Here is a 26,792-nt window from a genome sequence, read left to right on the forward strand (position 1 = left end):
AGAACAAGACAAATCTGGTATTTGAAGAATGTTAAAAACACTGAGGTCACAAATGCACACTGTAACTTTAGTACCCACTTCTTATCCCACTACTTCGATATTAAATCTAATTCAATCTTCATTCTAAGCTTATAAGTCATGATTTCAATGAACATCTCTCTTGTCCACATGCTGTAACACATGTGGAAAAGGAAACAATACAGTTAAAAATAAAGTGAGGTTGATTTTGTGTATGCCATTTACAGAAGGGGAGTATTGCTTGGTTGTAAAGTACTATATTAGAACATAGACTTTCAGTAAATTACAAAAGGAGACATTCTTTCTTGAACAAAAATTGTGAATTTATTTGTATTTTTTAGAATAGAAGCATGTTTCCCTGCACTCTTACGTAAGCCTAAAATAAAGCACCAAAACCATAACTGCATTTAGCATTTTTAACACCAAAGCATATTTGCTTGAATATAGCACAGTGTAATATAATGCAGCAATCTGCACAAAGTAATTACATAATCTGCTGTTGTCCCGCCAGTTTGAGACACTCACTAGAATGAATTTTGGTTGAACTGCCTTTACTTAAGCAAGAGCTAAACCTTCAAGACCAGAAGACATAAAACAGGGGATGGGAACAAAAAATTAAAGCCAGTTCTTATATTAAATTCCTCACAATTTATTGCAGAATGACAACAGGAATATTTGCAGCTCAGTAAAACAGCAGTTCCTTTTATTTGGGGGTGCAGGGCGCTATGACACATTTATTACATTAAAATTGCTGTATTACTAATTTTACATATATATTGGTTGCTTTAGTTGAAGTAACTTGGCAGAGATTCAAGTCAGAACATGTATAGAATCGTAGAATGGTTTGGGTTGGAAAGAACTTTAGGATCATGGAGTTCCAACACCTTGCCATGGGCAGGGACAGCTTTCACTAGACCAGCATGCTCAAGGCCCCTTCCAACCTGGCCTTGAACACTTCCAGGGATGGGACATCCACAGCTTGCTTGGGCAGCCTGTTCCAGCATCTCATCACTCACACAGTTAAATTCCTTCCTATTACGCAACCTAAATCTCCCTTGTTGAAGTTTGAACCCATTACCCCTTGTGCTATCACTGCAGTCCCTGATGCAGACTGCCTCTCTGGCATCCAGAATATACTTTCAAGAACAAAGATATTTTTTACATGAGGATAACTGAAAACCTGGTCAGTATCTGAGTGTGATCTGGTTTTCGTTATCTTCTTTTGCTGACATAAATAATAGACGGTTTCTCACAAAGATTAAGAACCATGCAGCGCAAGGAAAAGATGAGCAAGTAGTTTGGGGACACCTATATGACAAAGTCTGGATGGGAGAGTTTCTTTAAAAACCTCAGTAGTACCTTAGCTTATGCTCTTAATATGGGGGGAGGGGTAGGAAGCGGTGTGTTTGGGATAGGGGAGTTTTTTGTTTGTTTGTTGCGGGGGGGGGGGCGGACGATGGGACACGGTGGTTGGTTGGCTTTTTTTCATTGAACTCAGCTTCCATTAAAACCTGCGAGACTTGAGCTATCCAGTCAGAGAAGCTGTTGAGAGTAAGTTCCCAAAGACATTCAAAAGATTTGGGTATTACTGTTCTTTCTCTTTGCCTAGGTTCACTCTGCAGCTCAGATTTAATGAGTTGCAGGCTGAAAGAGAACTACAAACTGTAAAAAGATCATCATACAAGTAGCATTTACCACAACTAAAGACTGAGCTGCCTTATGTCCAAATCTGTGAAAGTCGGAGCTTCAGAGATCCCTACTAGAGGCCAGTTCAACTGCTTAATTTATTACTCCAGTGCTGATACAGAAATAAAATTCCTTTTTAGTTTATCCTGGTATCCATTACAGCTAAGTAAAAGCACCTGTTCAAGTGATCATTTCACAGCATGTCCTTGAAAAACATAAAGATGCTGCAACTAAACATACCTGAGAGATATCTCTGTCAGCAAAATTAAATAAGACTGTAACACTGCATGGCTCAAGACTGCAGCATTAACACGCTCACCTTAAAAATCTGCCACTTCTAAAGGTTTGGCCTGCATCAGTTTCTTTCTGACACTGACGGAGCAATGAAGACAGAGAAAGAAGGATTTGCTAGGACAAGAGCAGGTAAACTGCTGACAGAATTACTGATTCCACAATACTGGTTCCATACTCAGAATTCATTTTAAGGTTATGACAGATCCCCATTCAGGAGAATTTCAATACAAAGACAAAAATCTTTCATCAGTGAATAGCCTTACAATACACACTTACAAAATATATCTGAACACATTTATATTTTTCTTCTTCCTCTTAATACAAATTATGTTTTGCATATAAAAGTATATTATTTATTTACTCTTACTTTACTATGATGAAAAGCAGGCCCCATAAAATAACTATTTGTTATTTTTTACTTAGAGGTTTCTTCACTAAAATTTTCATCGTCATTTACTAATTCCTTACTAAAATCAGGATATCAAAACCAAACTGGAAGTTACTCTAGACTGTATTATTAAATAAAAATACAGACAGAAGAGGGCCATCTAACTAGCCTAGCTCCCTTTTACATCTTCTAACCTGCAAGTTCATTCATAAACTTTTCCTCTACCCATCTACCAATACCAGGTTTTGTATAAAAGAGAACAATATGCTACATGTTACTAAGGAATAGACAGGAGTCTAAAAAGTCTGTATAATAAAAGCTGAAAAAACTGAAAGTGGTTTTGCCAATTCCATGTAATTAGTCAAAAGAGAGCATCAACACACCAAACAGAAACAATATTAAGTAGTCTGCTTTACAAACAAACTAACCCCTCAGCGTCAGCATTTATAAATTCAATTCCTTTTCATACTTAAGATAGTGATGGTGCTTGAGGCCAACATGCTGCTTTGACAAAAACTGGAAATAAGCCTCCAAGTCCCTTTCCTAGGACTCTGCATGGCACAGTCAGCCAGTCACTTTCTCCCCAGGCTACTCCAGGTTTGTGTCAGGTGTATGTTTAGAGCACACAGGAGCTCTGCCCTGTAAAGTGTCCAGAAAGGAAAACCAGGAATTATATGAATTAGATACAGCAAAACATCTCTGCACCTATTTTTCTGTATGGCTTCTAACTGGATAATACAGGGGTGGTGCAATGAGCTGCAGCACACAATACTCAGAATTGTGAAGGGTTATCTTAATTGGGGTTTCTTAAATTTTTCTTTTTTATTCTGAATAAACACTTATACTGTATAAAGACATCACAAAAGCTTTCAAGCTTAAGAAGTAAGGCTTTAAAACTGCTGAGATAATTTAAGCCGGCACAAGAAACCTGCATCCAACAAACAAAATTTATACAGAGTACAAATCAACAAGTTGGTCAAACTGGGGAGATGGGGAATATCACAATCTCCAAACACTGATTTGAAATTCTTCGCATGAAAAGTATCAGGTTTAACAAAAGACAAACCATTAACAAAATCTGTTCAGACAAATGTACAATAGCCTTTATTTTCCATTAGCCTGTTTTCTTGAACTATTAGAAAACATTCCAAACTGATTTACAGTCATAGGAATCAACCTCACAGATAAATTATTTCTGGATTCCCAGAACATTCAATGACCCAGTTCAAATTTCACAATCTTGTATTCAGCCCAATAGACTGTGTTTGATTAGATGCACATTATCTGCCTTTCTGTTCCTTCACACAACCCTAGAAAGGATAGCTCTGTGACAACTGGATATATAAATTCAATAGGCAACAGTCTTGCTTTCTGGCTCTCTCCAAAATCACACATTCTCAGCTCCCTGCACAAACACACAGGAAAAACAAATTGAACACCACCACTCCCCTCTCCACAAAACTTCAGTAAAAAAATTACCTAAATTACAGCACTTCAAGCATAAGAAAAGCGCCATTTTTTTACAGTAGGCTGACAAAAAAGTTAGCTGTAATAATAAAGTGAAACAAAACATGGGAATTTTAAACAATGAATTGGTAAGTGGTTCTGTGGTACTTCAATGCCTTCCTGGATTTACATTTGTCCAAGTTTAATTTTCTTTCTTCATCTCTGGTAGTTACAGGAGCTTGATTCAACAGTGACATAAAGAACTCTTACAAATAAGCTTGCTGCAGTTAACAACAAGGACAAACACCTAACAAGATTTCATCTCTCTTGGAAATCCACACAGATTTCTTCATTCATCACCATACTGATGTCTCAGTTTGGTATCTTCCCAATGAGTTACTACCATCTCCCTCTGCAGAGAAGCAAACAAGCACACAGATGGAGAGCTTTTCAGATGAATAAATCTAAAAAGAACTTCAGGAGAATATCCAAGCTACTCCCCTTTTCATGCCTTACCGTTAGCCTCACACAAGTCATTTGTCACAGTTGTCTTAACATTAAAAACACATAACACTGTGCAAAAATTTTATTCTAAGCAGTGTGTGCTCCATCTATCTAAATGTTTCTTACTGTTTACACCAAATCTTTTTTGCTATAGAACCCATTCATCATTACTCTCCTTACTCTCAAAGGACAAGGAGAACAGCTTATTCCTTTTATTTATCTGAAGTCTTCTCAGGTCTAATCTCTGGCCATCTCAGGATAGTGTCTACCCTTATGCAAAAGCTAAACTTCATAGCTCAAGATGCACAACACTCAGTTGCCACAACACAGGAGAGAGACATGCTTACACCTGTATACTACTAATTTAGACAAGGACAGTCCACTGCACGTGGCACAACTGGAAAATAGTAGCTTTGTATGATAAGAGATCTGGATGTTATAGTGCACTTGAATACATCTCTCTTCCTTTCTGTGTATTTGGGACAATATCGAAACACTACTGTAAACTCAGAAGGTACAGCACTTACAGTATTTTAATTGGCTTGTAAGTATACACTGCTCTGTGTCTTTCAGGACAAATTTCTCTTCTGTTGCTTCCATTCCAAACTTACACCATTTGTCTTCATGTAGAACTATTCTGAAATAATTTTCAATTATTAGTAGCCCAAAGTGGAATAAGTCACTTAAAGAACCTATTCTGATGTTAAGAACATATTCAGCTATCCAAAACCACACAGCACTTTAAGGTCATATATTGCATTCATCTAAGTTAACTTCCATGTAGAAACAAATATTTTTGGAAAGAGACAAAGCACATCCATAACCAGGCTATCCTATAAAGTGTTCAAGAAAAATAAAGCTGAAAAGAATTTTAAAAGAAGATTTGCCCAGAAATTATGCCCTCAAAAGATTAAATAGAATAGGATACCTACTCTTCAGTTTTGGTTTCTGGAGACACAGCCCATTTTCATATTGAGGGAATTATGCATTGCCCTCCCTTTTTAGTCCAGACTATTTCTTAGTTCCTCTAAATAAGCATAAAAAATATTCACAAATGTTTATGTGTTCACACTGAGTACATACAGGTAATAAGATAAACTGAAAAGGACAAAATTCTTACTGAAACATACTAGCTACAAACCCGTTTATTCCAAAGGGATTATACACACTAGCCTTGACCCTATGAAACTGAAGAGCAAAGAATGCTTCATAACCCTGCAGACTCTCAAATCTCAAGAGAAGCATAGGGGGAGACAAAAAACACCACACGTGTGTAAGAATCTTAGACTGTCTGGACAAAGGCAGACAGGGCTGTTAAGGGCAAGAACAAAACAGATCATTCTTAAATACCCAACAAGAGAGGGAACTCAAAGAGTAAGAATGATGATACTGATAGATTTCCATCACTATAACACTAAATGAAAAACAATCATATTTGCATCACTACATTCAGTGAGTATCTCCACTATCTCCACCCTTACATATATACTTTTTTTTTTTTAAAGGAACATCAAAAAACATTTAATAATCAATATTTCAGGACCTTCAGGAAAAACAGGTTCTCCAGGAGACCTCTCACAGGTGAGCCTATTACTTGAGAATACCTGGTACTGAAAATACCAAGATACTCCTGGAGACTGCAAATGTTGCAACACGACTTAACTGTAAGTCTCAATCTCCTCTGCCTGACCATTATGCAAATGCCCCATAAGCAGAAACTTACAGAAATGCCCATGTTGCAGACCTTCTTCTAATTTCTAAAGAGGATGAGGAAAAAAAACCCTTACGGGCAGTTATGCAGATACTCACGCAGATACTGAATCACACATAAAGCGTAAGTGGAAAAGACCATCTTTTGCAGCACAGTGTTATTTATGGTGATGAGAGATATCAAGAATAAAGAAAACCAACCCAAATCATGCTACAATTCTACAAATACCTGCATTTCTTAAGAAAGCTTTTTAAAAAGCTTTTCTCCTCCAGCAGATTTTAAAAGAATTTAACTTGAAATATCAGGGGGAAGGAACGAAAGGGGCAGGAACACCTTATTAGTTTTAAAAAAGGTTACACTTCAATACACTCTATTTTGAATAATCTCCATGGAAAGAAGTTGAAGCTCCAAAAGGTGCCACTTCAATACTTTACCATTTTTACTAAAAATGCTGACTGTATTATAAACTGTTCCAGTTTCCCCCCATTGTAAACAAAACAAACAAAATAGATAAAACATTAATTGCACCGTTTCACAGTATTTAGTCAAGTAAGACCAAGTTTTGCTACACAAGGACTACTTGCAATTCCTTAGATTTCAGTATCAAATTATTTTATCCCACTAGTCTACAAAATCCAGGAGCTAAAATCCACTCAGTAAACACAGTGGGATTCTAAAACCAGAATGCAACTATTTTACAGCACAGCAGAAACATTACTGTAAAACATACTACATTTATGGCACTCTAAGACTTCCACTGGAGGCTAATATAGACAAGTTGAAGGAATATAAACTGAGTCCATAAGAACTCCAATAAAAAAAGCTAGCCATACTTTTGCTATCATCTGTTTTCTACTAACTGCTGAAACCACCTGTACTGCAACAAAATGAGAATGAAAGAACAATCTTTCACTGATTTCTGTGATGCAGTTGTTCATTAAATAATTACATATTTAATGATTCTTGAGAGAGATTCTTGGGGGCGGGAGGGGAACAAATACAAAACCAAAATCTCTGCAGCTACCCATGTGCACTTCAAAAGTTAAATGGATGCTGTAGAGAATCCTTTATTCAGGTCCTTAAAAGCATTAATGTAGCAGAAAAATTGGCTTACAGATCAGCTGTCAAAGTCTGAGGCATTTAAAGATTAACTCTCTTAAAACTTTAATCACTTCAGGCCTTAATCGGCTAAGCTGCAACCCAGTTTGTCTCTTACATCTTATTTAAAATAAGTAAAATGATCAAACACCAGATTTGTTCCCTAGAAAAGCTGATTCACATCAAAGCGGTAAAACAGGTAATAACACTAAATAAATAACACTAATAAATAAACAGGTAATAACACTAAATAAAATAACACTAAATGATAAGCACTTGAATTTCAGAAGTATTATTTTTACAGCATGCGCAATGATTTACATTTACAGCATTATGCATTACAGCATATAGGGATGCTGGGGAGGGACTCTTCATTAGGGACTGTAGTGACAGGACAAGGGGTAATGGGTTAAAACTTAAACAGGGGAAGTTTAGATTGGATATAAGGAGGAAACTCTTTCCTGTTAGGGTGGTGAGGCACTGGAATAGGTTGTCCAGGGAGGTTGTGAATGCTCCATCCCTGGCAGTGTTCAAGGCCAGGTCGGACGAGGACTTGGGTGATATGGTTTAGTGAGGTGTCCCTGCCCATGGCAGGGGGGTTGGAACTTGATGATCTTAAGGTCCTTTCCAACCCTAACTATTCTATGATTCTGTGATTCTATTCTATGATTCTATGATTCTGAGATCCTGTATGGGGAATCTCCAAAAGTTTAGGAATTCACTACTTAAAAATCTGGTTTACTGTAAAATGCCTTCAGTTGAGTGACAAAAATTCTGGTTTTCAATGCAAATCTAAAGACATTCGTTGGGTTTTGATGAGGGGATTTTGATAGCTTTCTCAGCATCATCTCCTCATCAGCAGTGTACATTCACTTAAGATCGCAGAGGTATACCTGTCACTTACAAGTTATGTTTGTTATCATGAAGCGGACAGTTCTGGACAGAACGATGAAGTTGTTTTTTTGTCCAAAGACTGAGCTCTACTAGGACAGTCAAAATAGATATCCTTTGAAAATACCTAAACACCACTCATTAACCTCATCTGATTCCTTTTCATCTCTCAGGTTAGTTAGAATTTAAGAGTTGAAGCCAGTATTTCATAAAAGAGTCTATTTAACAGTTCATATCTGAAGCAGCTCCAAAGGTGCAAAAACGCTAAGGTCTACACCAAAGATAAGGCTCTACAGAAAGAAGTAAAATGCTCATTCCAGCAACACCAATTCCTCCTCTAGAAGGAACCAGACATCCTACCAGATCTCAACTGGACACATCCAGCCTCTCTTCAGAAGCCTGTCCTCTTAGCATCGTAACTCATGCAAGCTTGTATTAAATAACAGTTTTTACAACTTACATTTAATAATTTAAGTAATTACCTGTATAGCTGACTAGCTCATCTAGAATACATGTTCGTTACGTATACTTGCACACACTTGAAATGAAAACTACTAATTCATGGCACTACTACTGTCACCACTACCTGCTACAGTAAGTAGCAGGGAAGAAAATTTCCCACTAACTGCACAAAGACACTATATCTAGTTTAAACTCAAGACAATGTATCTTTTTCTAGGTATGACTTTCATTGGCCTAATAAGCATAAACCTCCCAACACTGAGTAATGCAGATGACACTTAGTTTAGCTAATTTAGCCCTGGGACAAAAATTAATATATAGTTTAACATTACATACCAAAGCCTTCTCCTTTGATGTATAATTAATTATGATGTCTAGAAATGTATACAGCAGAATTAAAACTGGATTATAAAATGAAGAATATGCAGATACATAAAGCTAACTCAGACAGCAAAGCCTCTCAAGCATTCTTTCTACACAGCAAGAACAAGAAGTCTGAGTATCCTCGTTTTAAACTGCTCTGTATGTCTCAGGTGATTTCAGAGGGCTATTTTTAAACTTAAGCTGTATCTTGTAAAGCTGGAATAACTTCTTTGAAACAGTCAGACTATGGACAAGGACACCCAGACATGTTCATTTAAAGTATGAAGGGGGGCAACTATCAGTTTGGTATCTTCTAGCTGCATTCTTTAGAAAATCAGCTACTTACCTGCTTTCCTGAGCCAAAGATTTTATTAACTTTAAGAATAGGTAAATCTCTCTCTGCTTCAGAGAGTCAGCTTACTTCCATGAAACCTGAGGATAGTCACTTTGACTTGCATTTCACAGTAAACTGCAGATGGACTCCTATTTGTCAGTAAATTGAAGATGCTCAGTTTCAAAGTTGAAATTATTAAAAATGTTTCCTACATTCCTCTTGAATAGCCCACAAAACTTTCTATCAAATTGAAGAGCATCTTGCTGGTTTTGAAGTAACAGTATGTATTATATGTAATATTAACAAATATCATACCTTACTCTCAGTTATATGATACAATTCAACAAATGGTGTAAAAAAACAAAGTATTAGGGCTTTTAGTACCTACTGTAATTAACAATAACTCATTACAAAAGACTTTAGGTGTGTTTCACAGCAATTTGTAGGTGGCTCACTTAACAAAGTTTCTGTATTCAGTTATAAACAGAACAAAGATCAAGCTGTGAAGCCATTAAAGAAATGGCAAATGCAAGGAGTGTTAGATTTAGAAAAATCTACTCTGGTCATTTGATGAGATGCAGACAAGTAGAAGCTCTAAGATGATACACTGACCGAGACCTACTCACACTATCTTTCCATCGACAGAAACGCGTGGCTTTGCTCAAGTACCACTGACCACCACATGCAGTTTATTTACTGAGACAAATTAGAACACTTCCATAATAATTTCATAAACTACATTCCTGTTGAATTTTAGATGATATATTTGTTCCATAACTTATGTTTGTTAAACAAGACCAGAACATAGCTAACATGCTACACACATCAAAATAGAAACAATTTAATAGATTAAGCCTTCAGTACAGAATATATATATATACACCAAATGTAACACTCTCAGTAAAGTTCAAACTACATTTTATAATGACCCAATTCTTTACATATTTGTGTCAAATTAACAAAGCCACAAACATCATCAAGGCTAAAACCAGAACTTGAATTTGGGTCATTATCTTTCCTGGATAAGATGTTCCCAAAATTACTGCCTTTCACTCAGCCAGGGGAAGGTCCATTAGGCACAGTTTTTGCCATGATAGCCCGTTTTTCAAAATTGGGCTTAACAAAATGAAACACATTATTTACGGTGGTTTTATTATTTAATTAGAGATTACCTGCACAATTGCACCCTCTACATTATCATAACTTATGTCTCATAAAGTTGATTACACAAATTCAAGCCCAAAGAGGTAGGGGGCATGCATGGTTCAGGAAAGAGAAAAGCCCTCCACAAAAGTCTCAGAGGATTTTGTCTATTAGTTTTCGGCTGGAGCTTGGACTAAATAAGCTATGGAAATCACAAGGGGCCCAAACAGGCCCCCAAACTTTTCCAACTTAAAGGCTTGAGGGGTGGGTCTAGGTATTTTCCACTATTTCCCACCACCACCACCACCACCCTTGTTTCATAAGATGCCATTAACAGCATGAATAGGAAACACTATTAGATCATATCACCCATTAGATGCCAAGACAAATTACCTCATTAAACCTATATGATTTGGCACAAAAAAGGGTGGAGGGGGCTTAAGAGGAGTTATCTTCACTGATAATCAGCTGAAGACCTCAATGATTCATGGCAGAAGAACTAACTGAGAGAAGACAAGACTCAAAAAAAATTTTCCTTCAATCTTATCGCTAGTCATGGAAAGATTTGGCCTTTGTTTCCTTCAAGAAAACACAGTGGAGAGAGATTAACTTGTTTTTCACATAAAAACCATGTTTTTTTTTTCCATTTCAGAGAAATAAAAATCCTTCACTCAAAGGAGAGGAATTACACTTAAAGAGGATGTTAACTTGAACTACTCATAGAACTAAGTTCTATTCATAACTTCAGTCTACTGTCTACCTTCAGTCTCACATAAGTTTGTCAACCACACTATTTTTACTTTCTTTGTCCCTTTCCCCCACCCCCCTCAAGGTTTGCCTGCTACCCTCTTAATGATACTAAAGCTGCCCTTAAGATGACAAATAGAAAATGGTAACACAGCTTTTATTCTTTCCTTTCCAAGAATTAGTCTTGATTCATGTTACACTTATGCAAAACCTTGGGGGGAAAAAAAAAAAAAAACAAACCAACCAATCCTGACAAAATCTGATTTTTATAAGTGATTTACTTTAGTACTTGATATTTGCAATATTAAAGTTTTATTTCCACATTTGGAAAGCAAATCAAAATTTCACTAATTTTGCCAACTGGCTGAATAGATGTCCTTAACTTTTAAGTCATCAGATTTCATTTAACTTGGAAACTTTAAAGTCCTAATGTCTTTGCCTAACAAGTCATTTGAGAACTGATACAGAAAAGTTTTGTTCAAGAAAGAAAATTAAGAAATCTTCCTTTAGAAAGGTAGTTCTTGTAGTGCCAACATCCTACAATTAAACATCAATGAGAAATAAAATTTGAGTACAGATACATCACTTAGGACACTTCACTGCTTTAAGAGAAGCTGTGCTCATTTATTTCATTACAACACTGGAAGTCAGACACATAACTTTCTTTGAAATAGGTAAGACTGGTATGACAGAATAAATTTTAGTATGATTCAGACTCTTGCAGCTGTTTAAGGCAAGATCAAACCACCTAGTTCAACCCCAAGAGAGAGGTTAAAAAAAACCACCCCTAAGCCTTGTCATCAAAGTTTACTTCCTTCTAATGAACTACAACTGTGTGTGCTGTATAAAAAAGCCACTTATCTGAACTTGGTCAGCAATCATCAGGCACATGCTGGCTAGGCATGTATTAAGTAGAGAACAATCAGCTAGAGCAAAAAGAAGTTGCTATATAGAGCGGTATAATGTTGTAACAGTAGTAGAAACACTTCAGAGAAAGCAGGAGCTTCCATTGTTTCAGAACAGCACCACATTGCCAAATGTAGTATTATGCAAGCGTACCACAGGCACTGCAACTATCCATCACGTGTATCCGAAATAATGCTTACACCAGTAATTAATGTATGACATCCCCCCAAAACATAAGGCTTACGCTTGACTATGAAGAAATGAAAACCACACTGTTGAAGAAAACGAGCAACCAGTCGCGTACACCAGCACACAGTGAACAGCATAAACCTCTGCTACACCAGAGAGCAAGCAGTAAACACCAAGATCCCCTCCCTTCTTTCACTGGAGAAGACAACACATGGCCAATGGCATGTTATGACTCAGCAAGTGAGCTGAACAGTGGTTAAAAGGTATCATACTGGTAAAATCTTGCTATGTTTGCTGTATATGTGTGATAAATTCAGTGAAGAGTCAGTGTCTTTGTCCTCTGCAGCTGATTTTGTCCCACAGTACAAAGACTTCTATTGCAACATTTCCTACAGGCCATCTCCTTCTCCAGCTCATCCTGTCACAGAGGTTCCTAAGTTCACAGAAGTAAGAGTTTCACTCCAACTTCTCAGAAACATGATTTGCAGCATATGACCACAGCATTTCATTTCTCTACAGCATTTTTAGACCCATATATTTAATTAATCAGTGATTCAGATGTCTGAGATACACCTTTTAATTACAGAATGTATGAATCTCAATATGACATCAAGGAAGGGAAAGAAGTGGCTTTCAGTGAATTTTCAGAGAGGGCATTTAAAACAGATCACTGTACACTGGCCTTGTTCAGTTTAGTGATTACATAAGCATCTATCATGCCATCTGTCATGGTCAGAATACAGGGTAGAGACTGACCATTTTAATCAAGCCAGTTTACTGGGATATCCTTTTTAATTCTGTTTAACATACAAATACACATTTGTATTTATTTGAACGTGATAAGTCATCTGCCATCTGAGGGATGCTTATAAGAACAGTCCGTGATAAACCTACTGACACAAATAACATTTACTTTAAATACACTGTTTCTAAATTAGCAGCACTTTTTCTGTATTCTAGGAATATCTACTTAGTGGTACAGGATAGAATAAGTTACCTTCTGTTAGCCAAAATTATTTTTCTTAAAGCTATTACCTATCCCATCTACTCCTCTCCATTCTCTGTCGGCTCAGATAATACAGGTAATTGCATGAAGGCAGTCTTCATGTATCTCCCAACTGTATGTGAAAAAAATTCTAGAAGTTATGAAATGTAATGCAAACTTACCAACTCTATTCCCTGTGGAAAAGGAGTATCTTCCCAGTCCTTCTGAGGAAATCTTTGTATTATTTTTCCCAAGCCTTCTGTTGGTCCTGCTGAAAGATAAAGTTCAATTACTTAAAGTCATGCTGGTGGAATTTAAATTGCCATAAATTTGAGATTATTTTCAGAATATACCCAGTATTAGGAAATGTTTCACAAAAAGAGGCAGAACAGGCTCCTCAAATGTATCTTGCAAGTCATATAATAAATACAATCTTAATATTCTCCAGTAGTGACACAAGTAGTCACTATATGAAATGAAGCTGCAAGCTGCATCCAGCCTATGCTCATCATGCATGTTTTCAAAGTGACAGATGATTACTGGTGATTCTAGTCTACTCCACAAACAGTACAAAATTAAAAATTAATATAATGGATAATGTGATATTAAAACAGAAATCTAGCATTTGTCAACAAGTGGTCTTCAAAAGTCTACAGATTAAAAATCTGTATGATTTATCCAGGACACTAGCTCCCTACCAGTATTTCTAGCTCATTCCTTGGACAAATCAGCACAGATTTTCTACACAGAAAGATATAGAGAAAAAACTACACAACTTATCTTTTTTCTATACTCTCTCCTTTTTTTTTTTTTTAAAGCTACCACGCTATAGATAGGAAGCCACAAATACTCAAGTGCAGCATCCTGTCATTCTGAACCGTACAGGAACACAAACATGAAATGAGCAAACAAAACACACACATTTGCAAGTCAATCACTGAGCAAAGACAAGAGGCCCAAGTTCCTACCCCTACTAAAAGAGAAGCCAGCAGTAGGAGAGCTGAACAGGTACTGTAAGACAGCACCCTCCCAAGCAACCAGCAGGTACGTTCAAACCAAGCAAGCAGAACACCCACAGCTCTAGAAACCCACTGTATTTGCATTCCCTTAGCCAGCAAGGGGATCACAGGAAAAACAGGCTAGATAAAGGAAGCAAGCGTGGTGCAAATCTGTTTTAAAATAAAAACATACCAAAGAAATAATTTTTCTATTAAACTACACATAAAGCTTCCTAAAAGGCAACGTTGACATTTGCAACCATTTAAAAAATTCTTTTCATTCAAAAATTAAAAGATTCTGCAATAGTAGTAGTAGTCCCTACCTGTTGCTTCCTCTACAGACACCCAAGCAGGAGCAACAAATACACTATTTTCCTGGCTTTAGCATAAAAAGCTATTTTCAGTCTGACACAATTCAAGTCCAATAGCATAAAGCAATTATCAATCAATGTTGTAGTATAAAAAAAAATCCTTCTCTAAGCTTCCTGCTAATTTACAGTTGGAGTTTGCCACTATATTAAAACCTGTAATAAATTTTACAAGGCATTTAGATAGAATTAATCTGACAATTCGATATTTTCTATATGTATTGTTACACTTTACATTCTAAGATTTTTCTCCTGAAAACAATTTAGGAATAGATGTTCTTGGTACAATGGGCATATAAACTATACACAGTGAACTCCAAACTGCAATCTTACGCTCACAACAGCACATACTGATTCTGATTCCCCAAGGCAGCATGCTGAAAAATTGCAATTAGACTAAGCTAAGAGCTAAGAGATGTGTAGCACTAAGAGATGTAATCAGGAAGTTAAAAGGCAAAGGAGACACTGTATTTAAAAAGAAACTGCAGAGGTGCTGAGAAAGCAGACTTGGGATGCTCCAGAAACCAAGGAACAAATACAGATACGGTTACAGTTGCACTACCTGTTAAGGAAAGAGAGCTCCATATCTATTAGACTATAAGAACTGAATAGGGTCACCAGTCATTAATTTCACTTGTTCAAGATCAAATGTTGTCTCAAGTACTCTTTCTTACACTTACACAGCATCTTCTACTGAATTATTACTCCTCTGCCGCTACCATTTCATCATGACATCCTTCTGAAAATAGGAGGCATTAACAGAGAGGCTTTACCAATCCCTCCCTAAACAGCTCTCAGAAGAGCAGTCACACACCCTCTCCTCCTAAGGCAGGTAAACACACTTCTGTGTTCCTCCTTTCTTCTGTAGACACCCAGTTCCTGTTTCCTTCTTCCATGTAAAAAAGCACAACAGCTACATTTTCAACTAGATATGGTAGAAACGTATACGTATTTTGTTGCTAGCATGCCTTAAACGGCCTTTAGCCTTCATTGTCTCTAAATTGGAGAGATATCGATTTGATGAATAGACCAGTCGGTGGATAAAGAACTGGAGGGATGGCCACACCCAAAGAGTTGTGGTCAATGGCTCAATGTCCAGTTGGAGACCAGTAACGAGTGGCGTCCCTCAGGGGTCGGTGTTGGGACCAGTCTTGTTCAGCATCTTCATCGCTGACATGGACAGTGGGATTGAGCACGCCCCCAGCAAGTTTGCCGATGACACCAAGCTTTGTGGTTCGGTTGATACGCTGGAGGGAAGGAATGCCATCCACAGGGACCTTGACACACTTGTGAGGTGGGCTGATGCCAACCTCATGAAGTTTAACCATGCCAAGTGCAAGGTCCTAAACCTGGGCCAGAGCAACCCCGGGCACAGCTACAGGTTGGGCAGAGAAGAGATTCAGAGCAGCCCTGCGGAGAAGGACTTGGGGGTGCTGCTCGATGAGAAAATGAACATGAGCCGGCTTCAGTGTGCGCTGGCAGCCCAGAAAGCCAAACGTATCCTGGGCTGCATCAAGAGGAGTGTGACCAGCAGGTCGAAGGAGGTGATCCTGCCTCTCTACTCTGCTCTCTGAGACCTAACCTGGAGTATTGTGTGCAGTTCTGGTGTCCTCAACATAAAAAGGACATGGAACTGTTGGAACAAGTCCAGAGGAGGGCCACGAGGATGATCAGGGGACTGGAGCACCTCCCATATGAAGATCGGCTGAGAAAGCTGGGACTGTTCAACCTGGAGAAGAGAAGGCTGCGTGGAGACCTCATAGCAGCCTTCCAGTATCTGAAGGGGGCCTATAGGGATGCTGGGGAGGGACTCTTCATTAGGGACTGTAGTGATAGGACAAGGAGTAATGGGTTAAAACTTAAACAGGGGAAGTTCAGATTGGATATAAGCAGGATATTCTTTCCTGTTAGGGTGGTGAGGCACTGGAATAGGTTGCCAAGGGAGGTTGTGAATGCTCCATCCCTGGTGGTGGTTCAAGGCCAGGTTGGACGAGGCCTTGGGTGATATGGTTTAGAGCAAGGTGTCCCTGCCCATGGCAGGGGGTTGGAATTAGATGATCCTTTCCAACCCTCACTATTCTATGTTTCTATGTTTGGCAACCCACTCAGAGAACTTGTCTTTCCTCCCATTCCTTTAAGTAGTCACCTACTTCATAGCCTCTACTCCTCTTTCATTCTGACAGGACTCCTCCTTCACTAACTCAGTATCAGAACTTTTCCCTTGTTGAGTTAAAGTCTCAAATCACCATGTTATCTGCTTTTCATAAATTGTTTAAATCAAATCTCTTCTCCCTCTAGTTGTTCTAAAGCTGTCAGGCAAAGCAAGGAAGAGACAGCAAACAAATGCATCCAAACAGCAGTGCACACAAATGCCCTCCAAGCAGAGTAGAACTTGTGGCCGAGAGGCCAACAGCAAGAAAGGGCAGATGGACCGTAATGAACACAGACACCAAGACTTCCTGGGAATGAAGTATTAAAGAATTACAGCAGCAAAAAGTGGTCAGTCTGTGCTATACCTAAGTCCCCCAAGTTTTCTCTATGGGAAAACAGGTGACAGGTTTGGGTTGTTTTTTTTTTTTTACACTGAATCCACCCCAGTTCTCGAAAGACTGAGACCTCTTACACTACCAACTACATCTATAAAAGCAGCTCAAAATTTCTTCTCCTTTATTACATTTTAAAGCTACTGATCCTTCTAGTTCTTTTTTTATTATACTGCTAGACAGACACTCCCTAGGTTACAATATTGGAACTTCTTTTAATTCAGTATTAAGAGATGTACAATTTTTTTAATGCAATTTTTACTTTCACTCCTTTATGTCAAAATGCTACACATCTTTTTAGACTCCTTTCCTTAGAAGGACACTCATGCTGGCCACCAGTGTAAGAAGACCTTACTGCATGTAATTCCATTCTGCTTTCAAGAAGGATTATAAACCTCAGTAGGAATTTACCTGGAGAAAAAAAAAATTATCCCTGAATATTTTCTGAAAGCCAGACTGAATTTCTTAACACTACCTGAACTTGCACTTGAGGGCATTTCTAGGATCAAAGAGAAATTGTTCCATAATATCTAACAGTTAAATGAAAGTTTCACGTGCTGAGGCGATACCCTGAAAACATTATGTATAAAGTGTTCCAACATTATTTAGAAAAAATCAGTTCAAGGCCAGGTTGGACAGAGCCTTCAGTGACATAGGTTAGTGTGAGGTGTCCCTGCCCATGGCAGGGGGGTTGGAACTTGATGATCTTAAGGTCCTTTCCAACCCTAACTATTCTACAATTCTATGATTTTGCTGTTTTCTGTAAGTGCATTATTCCTCTCTTCAAGTCAATGCCATGGTGAATCCTTCAACTGAATTTTCAGCATGGACCCTTAAATCCTTCTACTTTCCAATTGTATGCTCCTCTCTACTACCAAACACAGAGTTTTGGTACAACACTCCTACATGCTTCAATTTTTTTCCTCTGGAGTACTGAAAGCAGGTAGAGGATGCTTTCAAAATTATCTGTTAACTGCCTGCTTTATCATGGTCTAATTGAGGTCATACTTTTGAAACTAATTGAACGTCACCTCATTTAATTTGAATCTAATAATGTACTTTTAATTCTAGCAATTTATTGAGACAAGACATACAAAAATTACAAACAATATGCACAAACTGGTTCAGGTTGCTTCACTTCTGTTTTTGAAACACCAGTTTCAAAGCTTGCTTTAAGCAGCTGTGACGGTCACAAGGTAATTCCCAACCTCCTCTCATACAATTTGCATCCTGCTCCCAAAACTTGGCAATTTATGGCCAGTACAGCTATTCCTGATTTTTCCATCTTAGAGGCCACCATTGGGAAAACACTCTGGAAAAAAAGAACCACATTCCATCTACCTCTAGTTCAAGTGCCACTGATTTGGTATCAAAGTTTTCAAAAAAATTACAAAGGGAAACTTCTGAACAGGAGCCTCAAGAACATTCCAGCTATTAAACAAAGTTAAGGCCCAGACCAATTAAGATCAATCTTCAGAAGGATCAAAGTTGGAAAAAATAGTTTATGGAAGGATCTGTGAAGAATACACCATCAAAATGAAACATTTCAAGGAACAAATAAAAAGACTGATAGTTCTGCATCAGAGATATGAGCATCAGAAAAAAAAAAGAGAAAAATATTCATATTCAGCAGATATGAATTAAAAAATGTGAATAAAAAAATTAAAAAATCCCCAAAACAAGCACCATTAATCCTTCCACACAGAAATCCTGTGACAGAGATTTACAAATCTACTTATAATGCCTAAAACCTAACTATTTCACATGGCTTCTTAAATTGTATAAACTACATGGGATAGATGGGAAATAGTTTCTTCCATCCAGAATTTGATTTGCTTTCAGGCAGGGGAGAGGGAAGATTTTGTCCTTTGTTGTTTGGTTTATTGTTTTTTTTAATGAATATGCACTCCCTTTTTAATCAGTGCAGCTCTTCAAAATCTCCGTTTTATATGTTTCCAATTACAAAGTAAAATTCACTGCAAATTGATAAATAAATAAAATACATACAAAAATTAGTTTCAAATGCACAAGTTACTCAACTGCAAGTTGCATTCTTTGTGAAAAGTTTAGACCAGGAACGCTCAAAAGAATCTCCATTCCACAGGCAGTGAGGACCTTGCCTGCTCTTGCCAGAAGCAGCATCTCACTTTGATTATAAGTTTACTTCACCTTAACACAGAAATTTACATTTATTCCTTATACAGAAGCAAACAGATAAAAAAGGTCTGCCTTACGGACACTACTCCTTTACATGAATACATATACAAAGTAACTCGGTTAATACTGCTACACAAGATTAAAACCTGTGCAAGAGAAGACTTAGTAGCTGCACTCCCATTTAATGATAAACCCAATTCAGTACAGTATGCTCATCACCTTTTTTCCAATACTTTATTGCATAAGTACTGTTGACTCTCTGTTGGTGTTTTTCAATCCAACTAGTTAAATAACAGTAGAATTGTAGTAAATCCCTAAATCCTATGGCTTGGGGTAAGAGGGTGTCAATGCTATCTGCCTTCAACTGACTACATAAAAGCCATTCATCTTTCAGCAGAGCTGTTACGTCTGAAGATAACAGATTATTCAAGAGGTGGCTACAACTCAGCACTTAAGTGATTTCACATTCTCAACTGGTTTAGCAAAATAAGCAGAAAGAAAAAAAAAGATCAGATCATGTGATTTCAACAACATCCATCATTTCTTTCAATATAAGCTACTGATAACTACTGGCGACTTTCCCAAAATACCAAGGCCATATACCATATGTTAACATTGTTAAATCAGGTTTCATTCATATCTTTATTTTTTTATGATTTTTCAAGCACAGAGGTTGGTGGGGTTTTTAAATTCTTCTGACCAAGTATTTGAAAGCATGTTTAATCAATAATACAAAATTTTATTACATGTAAAGGAACCTATTATAGTTATTGAACAAAATTTCAAGACCTCAATTAAAGATCAAATTAGAAAATCTAAACCAGGAAGGTGGGGAGGAGAGAGAACACTTACATGTATAGTTCTGCCCTTTGAGTAAAGCCTGTCTTCAGTATTCATTTAATGTATCCACTGGTCTCCTCTACTTTGTATAATGGGCATGGTTACTCTGAGTTTACATGGACTGAGAGTCAATACATCAGGTGGGTTTCAAAAGTGAATACACTTGACGTTGTGACAGACTGCCATTTCCTATTCCATTATACTGTACAGCTCACTTGGTTAAACCAGAGGTTTCTCAGTAACTTCTATCCCATTCTGATCTCTACTGCTTCCACTGGACAAGTAACAGCCTTCGCCTATTTTTTCTGATACAAAAAATAAAATAAGGTAATTAGATTTTTCATTAGTAAGTTTCAGATCCCAACCACTTTCCCTCCACTCTGCATCTATCTTTTCCAAAGTCTTCTTCCAAGCCCCTTTTATTAATTCTTAACACTAGATGGACATTTCTTCAGCAGTCAAGTGAAATTCCTATTAACTAAATCGAATTAACCAAATGTGAAACCACTTTTAAAACACACACACACACACACCCCAAACAGCCAGTGAACACTAACAGTAACCTCCACAGTTAGTGCCTGCCAGTACATTTTACAGATCATAATTATACAAAGATTTCAGAGGTTTTGCTCTTCATTCTGCTCCCTTTATTAAGAGTGACTTACCCATATTGTTAATATACTGCAGCAATATATTGAAATATTTTTAAAGCTATAGCTCTACACTTGCAGCAACAAACTGCAATTTCATTTTCATGAAGGGTGCCAGGTGATACTAGTAATTCTTATCATCCAATCGTATCTTTAAAACGTATTAACTCTTTAATCCAGTAAGAATCTAAGCTGACGGCACAGTAAATCAGGCTTCAAACTTCTAGACATTACATCCTTGTCCCAGTACAATCCATACACATACTGAATTTGCCCAAGACCAAAACTGAAATTTCAGCCTGAAATTATGCTTGATGAGCAATCTGTATTGTAAGCTACAAAGGAAAAAGCAACTTTTCTCCCCAGCTAGCCTTATGTGATCTTCCCTCTTTCTCCTTCCCCTTTTCCCATCTTTTTCTTTAAACAATACAAACATGCAACACATTAAAATTTTGGCATAATTTGCTGTTTCCTGAACCCTAGTCCCCTAAACTCCCTTCTTACATAAATCCTTCCCCTTGAAAGGTCACATGCCATCTCTTGCTTGCCCTTGAAATTCCAGAAGCAAGCTGTTAATGCAACTTACATTCCAAATTAATGAGAACGGTGATAAACTGCCTTTTCATTTACAAACCCCTGATAAAAATACATTTGAACTGTAAGTATTGTTAACCATACATGCAAAGCCTTGAATATAAGCACTTTGTTGATCTGCTACAAAAGGTACAATTTTCAGGTCTGCACAGAAGAAACACTACAGATCACAGACCAAGAACATCAGTAATTATGCCACTTAAAATACTTTACCATTATAGAACCTGCATGTAAAGTTAATAAGTAAATAATTTCAAGTATTCAGAAGTACAACTTTACATGTTCAAAGTTAGAAACAGACTGTCAGTGTGAAAGACAGAGAGACACAGGTGGCAGAGTACAGTACTGCTTTATCCTTTCAAAACAGTACCTTGAGCTAAAGACTTCACTAAAACCTGCTGTGAAGTCCTTTTCATATCATAGTTCTCAAGCAATCTGAAACAGCAAAAGTTTTAAACTACCAAGGACTGGTCAGCCTGGAGAAGGCTCCAGGGAGACCTTAGAGCAGCTTCCAGTGCCTAAAGGGGCCAACAAGAAATCTGGAGAGGGGCATTTTACAAGGCCATGTACTGACAGGACAAGATGGAATGGCTTTAACCTGAAAGAGAGCAATTTAGATTAGACCTTAGAAAAAAAATCTTCACTATAGGAGTAGTGAGGCACTGGCACAGGCTGCCCAGAGAAGCTGCGGCTGCCCCATCCCTGGCAGCGTTCAAGGCCAGGGTGGATGGTGTCCCTGCCCATGGCACAGGGGGTTGGAACTAGATTATCTTTAAGGTCCCTTCCAACACAAACCACTCTAGGTTTCAGTGATTCTTGGATTCTTGTCACTGTTTAGGATTTTGGAAATGATCTTCATGTAAGCAAGAAGAAAATTCCCATTCCAACTTAGGCCTCTGTTTGCAAAAGGAGACAGAAGTGGACCTGAGGTCTCTCCTAACTTTAGAAACATCATTGCAGAAATCCTAATGCCAGAAGACAGAAAATACCACAAACGATATTCCCATTTTAATTCTGTCCCTATACAGAAGTCAAGAGCTAGAACTGAACAAGAGACCAAAGGAGAAATAACACTGAATACCTTGAAAGAAAAACATTTCTTCAATAGGCGTAAAACACATGGCATGAAGTTCTGACAAAATTCTGCTCAACCCCATTACAGCAAACAGGCTACGTGCTTCCTAATGTCTAAAGTAGCTTGAACACAGCTTTTAACTGATGTATTCCAGAGAAGAAAGATTATTTTGCACTCCAACAGCCACAAAAGGTTAAACAAAATGCTGGTACTTTTAAGGAAGACAGAGTGAAGACAGGCTTCCCACAATGACCACAGACACTATTTGTACAACTGGCAAAATTCACAGCCAGTTCATCTTAATCAAGTCAAAGAAATGCATGCTATAATCTTGGGAATTTGAACGACAGACGTTCCAGAGGCTTGCCATATCATCAAGGATACAACAAATAATAGGATAAGAAGATCCTCAAGCCTTTTTCTTTGTAAACAGGAAAAAATTGTTGAACTTGGAAAACAAAACAGTATTTCAACCTCACCGAAATACACATGCACTGCTAGCGAGGACTACCTGAAATACTTGGATGGTCCAAATTCCTGAATGCTCCAATATTTATTTGATTCTGATACTTTTCTATTTTGCAGAGCCATTAACCCATCCTACACAGAAATGAAGGAAGCATAGGGGAAGTGCTCTATTCCCCCAAAGGATGTACAAGAAACATGTTTCTGCTGAAAGAAGGCTCGCAACTGCTGCTCAGTTAGAATACCTCTAAAATAGGTTTGAAAGGTCACGAAAAAAAAATAATCAGATTTAAGGATGATCTTCATCCACTGAATTTGTATCAATGCAAAGCAAAATGAATATGGATAAATACCAAAAAAAACAGAAGAGGGAGGAAATCAGAGAAAAGGGAAGCAAGGGCAGAATGAAGAGGAAGAAGAAGGAATAAATAGGGATGTATCACCACCATAGGTTAGTTGAATTATTTACCTACTCCAATGATGTCCCTCTAATATTGCTCAATATCAGGCACAACCGCACTCACTGACGGCACACACAGTGATTTGATCAGCCAGGAATCCATCAACTTCTAGCCCCTCTGACGAGTCACATACACCAAACACCACCACATCAGTATTATACCTCAAAAACTGTTAGTCATGTCCCATTTTGAAATCTGTGACTAAGACCAAAACCTTACTGACCAATGTAATGACCTACTGACATTTTTGAATTGCAAGTTCTGTAAAAAGTTATTTCTTTTTGCTGCTGCTACATCTACTGTAACAAAGCTGGTAAAGGATCTGGAGGATGTCTTTTAAGGAATGGCTGAGGGAACTGGGGTTGTTTAGCCTAGAGAAGAGAAGGCTCAAGGGTGACCCTGTTGCTCTCTACAGCTACCTGAAATGAGGTTGTAATGAGGTGGGGGTTGGTCTCTTCTCCCAGGTAACAAGCAATAGGACAAGAGGTAACAGCCTCAAGCTGCACCAGGGGAGGCTTAGATTAGGAAAATTTTCTTTACAGAGAAGATGATCAGGTATTGGAACAGGCTGCCCAGGACGGTGGTCGAATCACCATCCGTAGAAGTGTTCAAATACCATGTAGATGAGGCCCTTGGTGACATTGTTTAGTGGTAGACTTTGCAGTTCTGGGGTTAAGGTTGGATTTGATGATCTTAAAGGTCTTTTCCAACCTAGCTGATCCTACGATTTGAAGAGCCCCTCGAGGAACTTCTGCAATAGCATGAAATGTCCTTCAAAGATTTATGTACTGGGACTGACAAAAGCATCATTTACTACTGAAGAATCCTTCAGTACCATCATTCTCCACCTTCCACTAGGATACCAATTCTCCCAAAGTTTTATGTGGATAAGTTACTGATACAGTGAACACAGCTTGGCTGTTAACTGCTGGATCTCAGAACTCTTCCTTCCAAACTGAAGTTGGAAGAAACTGGAACTTCTGGACACATACTGTTATTTTTGCTGGGGGGACAGTAATATGGCTTTTGCAAAGTCTTAAAAGGCAATAACAGACAAAAGAAAACAACAGTGAATATTATATCATTTTCAAGTTACTCCCTATTCAACAGTTGACATAAAATCCAAGAAACTGGAAAAAAGCTTGGGAGGCTGGCAGGGAGAAAGTTTCCTGCTCACTGACAATTCCCCTTCTTGTTTGCAAACAAATCACTTTTGCCAGCTTCTGGATCGGAAGGGAAGAACAGACTTCAAAATAAACACTCTATGTTAAATAAACATTCTTTTGAACACACGAAACTGAACAAGAATTTTTTTTATTTATTTTCAAGGAAGGTATAAAAATTAAGATGACAAAACTGTACTCAGCTTTGTACCCCGAATCAACGTCGGAGTTCCTCAGACTGCTCACAGAAAGTAAGAAAATCTAGGCAGCTCTTCAGTTCTAACAAAGAATGTATATCACTTTGCTTTAGAAATAACACTGCCCTATTTATTAAATCTGATTTCCGTTTTCAGTAAATTATCTTCCACCAACAACCACCTTTTGATTTATCTTTAACTGATACACCCAATAATTAAAAACTAAGCTCCACTTCGAAATTTTCCTTTGAAATTTCTGGATGAGGAAAGGAACAAGTAGCCCTGTGAGCAACAAGTTACTGAGGCTTGAATTCCTAAACAGCATGGTCCCACTCATTAGAATCTCAATCTAACAAGGTCTGATCACTGATAAATTTTTATCTCATCTGTAACATCTGTTCCACAGTAGTCTGGTGGGTAACAACATCCTTATTGTACTGTCAGCTTTTTCTAACTTTGAGTACTTTTACAGTTCTTCTATTAGACTGATTCTTTCCAGAAATCTTGTCAGAACTCAGTTCTTGCAGCATCTTCTGAACTGCTAGCTCTTTAGCTTTAACAGGATATCTTCACCTTTCCCCAGCTGGTTTCCTAAGGAAATGAGGCTTACACAGTGGATGTTAAATCTTTCTCTCCACTCCCTTCAGCTTTTAGTTACAAACATAATAAAAGCAGGAATACAAAACCTGAAATACATTTATAAGATGAAGTTACTATTAAACTGCAACCACCATAACACCTACTATTATTCTAAGATCCAGGTAGGGAAAGTTTATTTTGCAGAAACAGTGTCCCAACTTCAAGAAATGCTTCTAAAACTAACTAATGTTCTACCAGAATATTACTAGATACAGCCTATTTGACAGAATAAGGTTAGTATTAGTTGGACATACAGGGTGGAACAATCATACATGAAGTTTGGGGTTGGGTCTCCTTTTGTAAAAGATGTATAAACTCTTGGACAAAGACTTCTTTCTAATACAAACAATGAAACTTCCCTTGAAGCACACATTTGTATTTAATGGTCTGAACAACTGGTTTCATTTGAGGGATGGAGCCACAGAGCTCAAACTCAGTCAAAAAGCAAAAAGCTCTGAAACAAGTTCTCAAAAACAGTGATTCATAAGAGCCTTCTGAAGTGAAAGACAAAGATTTCATACCTATTGCATTGCTAAATGAGAAGTGAAAACAATGCAAATATGGGTGTCTTTAAACATATATAAAATTATATGCTTTCCCTGTTAAAGAGATTCATAACCAACCACTAAGGAACACTTTTTTGTTTTCTCCAAAAATTACAGTGGTTTGTGTAACATCATTTAAGACCAGAAGGTCTTCAAGCAAATACTCAGACTGCATGAGGAACCTTATCCCTACCACAATCTATCTTTGCAAAAGATAAAATTAGATTACCAGTGCAAATTATCACCTGAAAATTTCGCTGATGAGGAAAACTGTCACTGTACAAGACCAAATGTATCTTCTCAAGCACTGACTTGTTTCAAAGGCACCAAGGAGTCGGATGCATCTAATTAGCAGGGAATGCAATGTTGCAAAAGAGTAAGCAAAACACTTCCCAGAGCTGGCTAACTTTAGCTCAATGTAGGGCTGCTCACCAACATACAGACCATGATAAGTGAGCAGAGATTACATTTTTTGAGACAGAAAGAAGATTCTGCACTGATTTTCCATCCCATGATGAACAGCAAATACTGCATTAGAACACAGTTCTGGCTATACCAAATTCACATATTTGTAGTAGATGTTTGAACTCTTATATTCAGCGAAAGATTAATCTTCACTACAAACCACTTTTTTTCCCTTTTAAACTGAATACATTCTACCTTTCTCTAAATCTTCATATACCTTTTAAAGTAAACTGACCTGTGTAAAGAACATAGGTGTGATAAGAAACACGCAGTTACAGGTTTACACTACTTCATGTATCTGACCTCCAAGCAAAAATACTGAGATAAACAACCACAGCATTTCAAGTTATTTTTGTGACTTTTTTCTAAATATTATGACAAAGTATTTTGCAGCTATCTGTAATGTACAAAAAGCTAGTAAGAACAGGGACTTTCCTTTTTAAAAAAAGTCAACAAAACACACAAAT

General features: G+C 37.6%; 1 protein-coding gene across 1 annotated transcript in view; it reads right to left on the bottom strand.

Moving 5' to 3' along the window:
* SBF2 (SET binding factor 2) overlaps positions 1-26,792 on the bottom strand; it is a 260,129-nt gene that overhangs the window by 192,069 nt on the left and 41,268 nt on the right. The window contains exon 2 of the mRNA XM_061380465.1: positions 13,348-13,436. Coding sequence (XP_061236449.1) covers positions 13,348-13,436 — 89 coding nt within the window. The remainder of the gene's footprint in view (positions 1-13,347; positions 13,437-26,792) is intronic.

Source organism: Neopsephotus bourkii, unplaced genomic scaffold (assembly GCF_033783945.1).
Source record: "Neopsephotus bourkii isolate Nb327-2 ecotype Australia unplaced genomic scaffold, CSIRO-AGI_Nbou_v1 NB_1792, whole genome shotgun sequence".
Classification (NCBI taxonomy): domain Eukaryota; kingdom Metazoa; phylum Chordata; class Aves; order Psittaciformes; family Psittacidae; genus Neopsephotus; species Neopsephotus bourkii.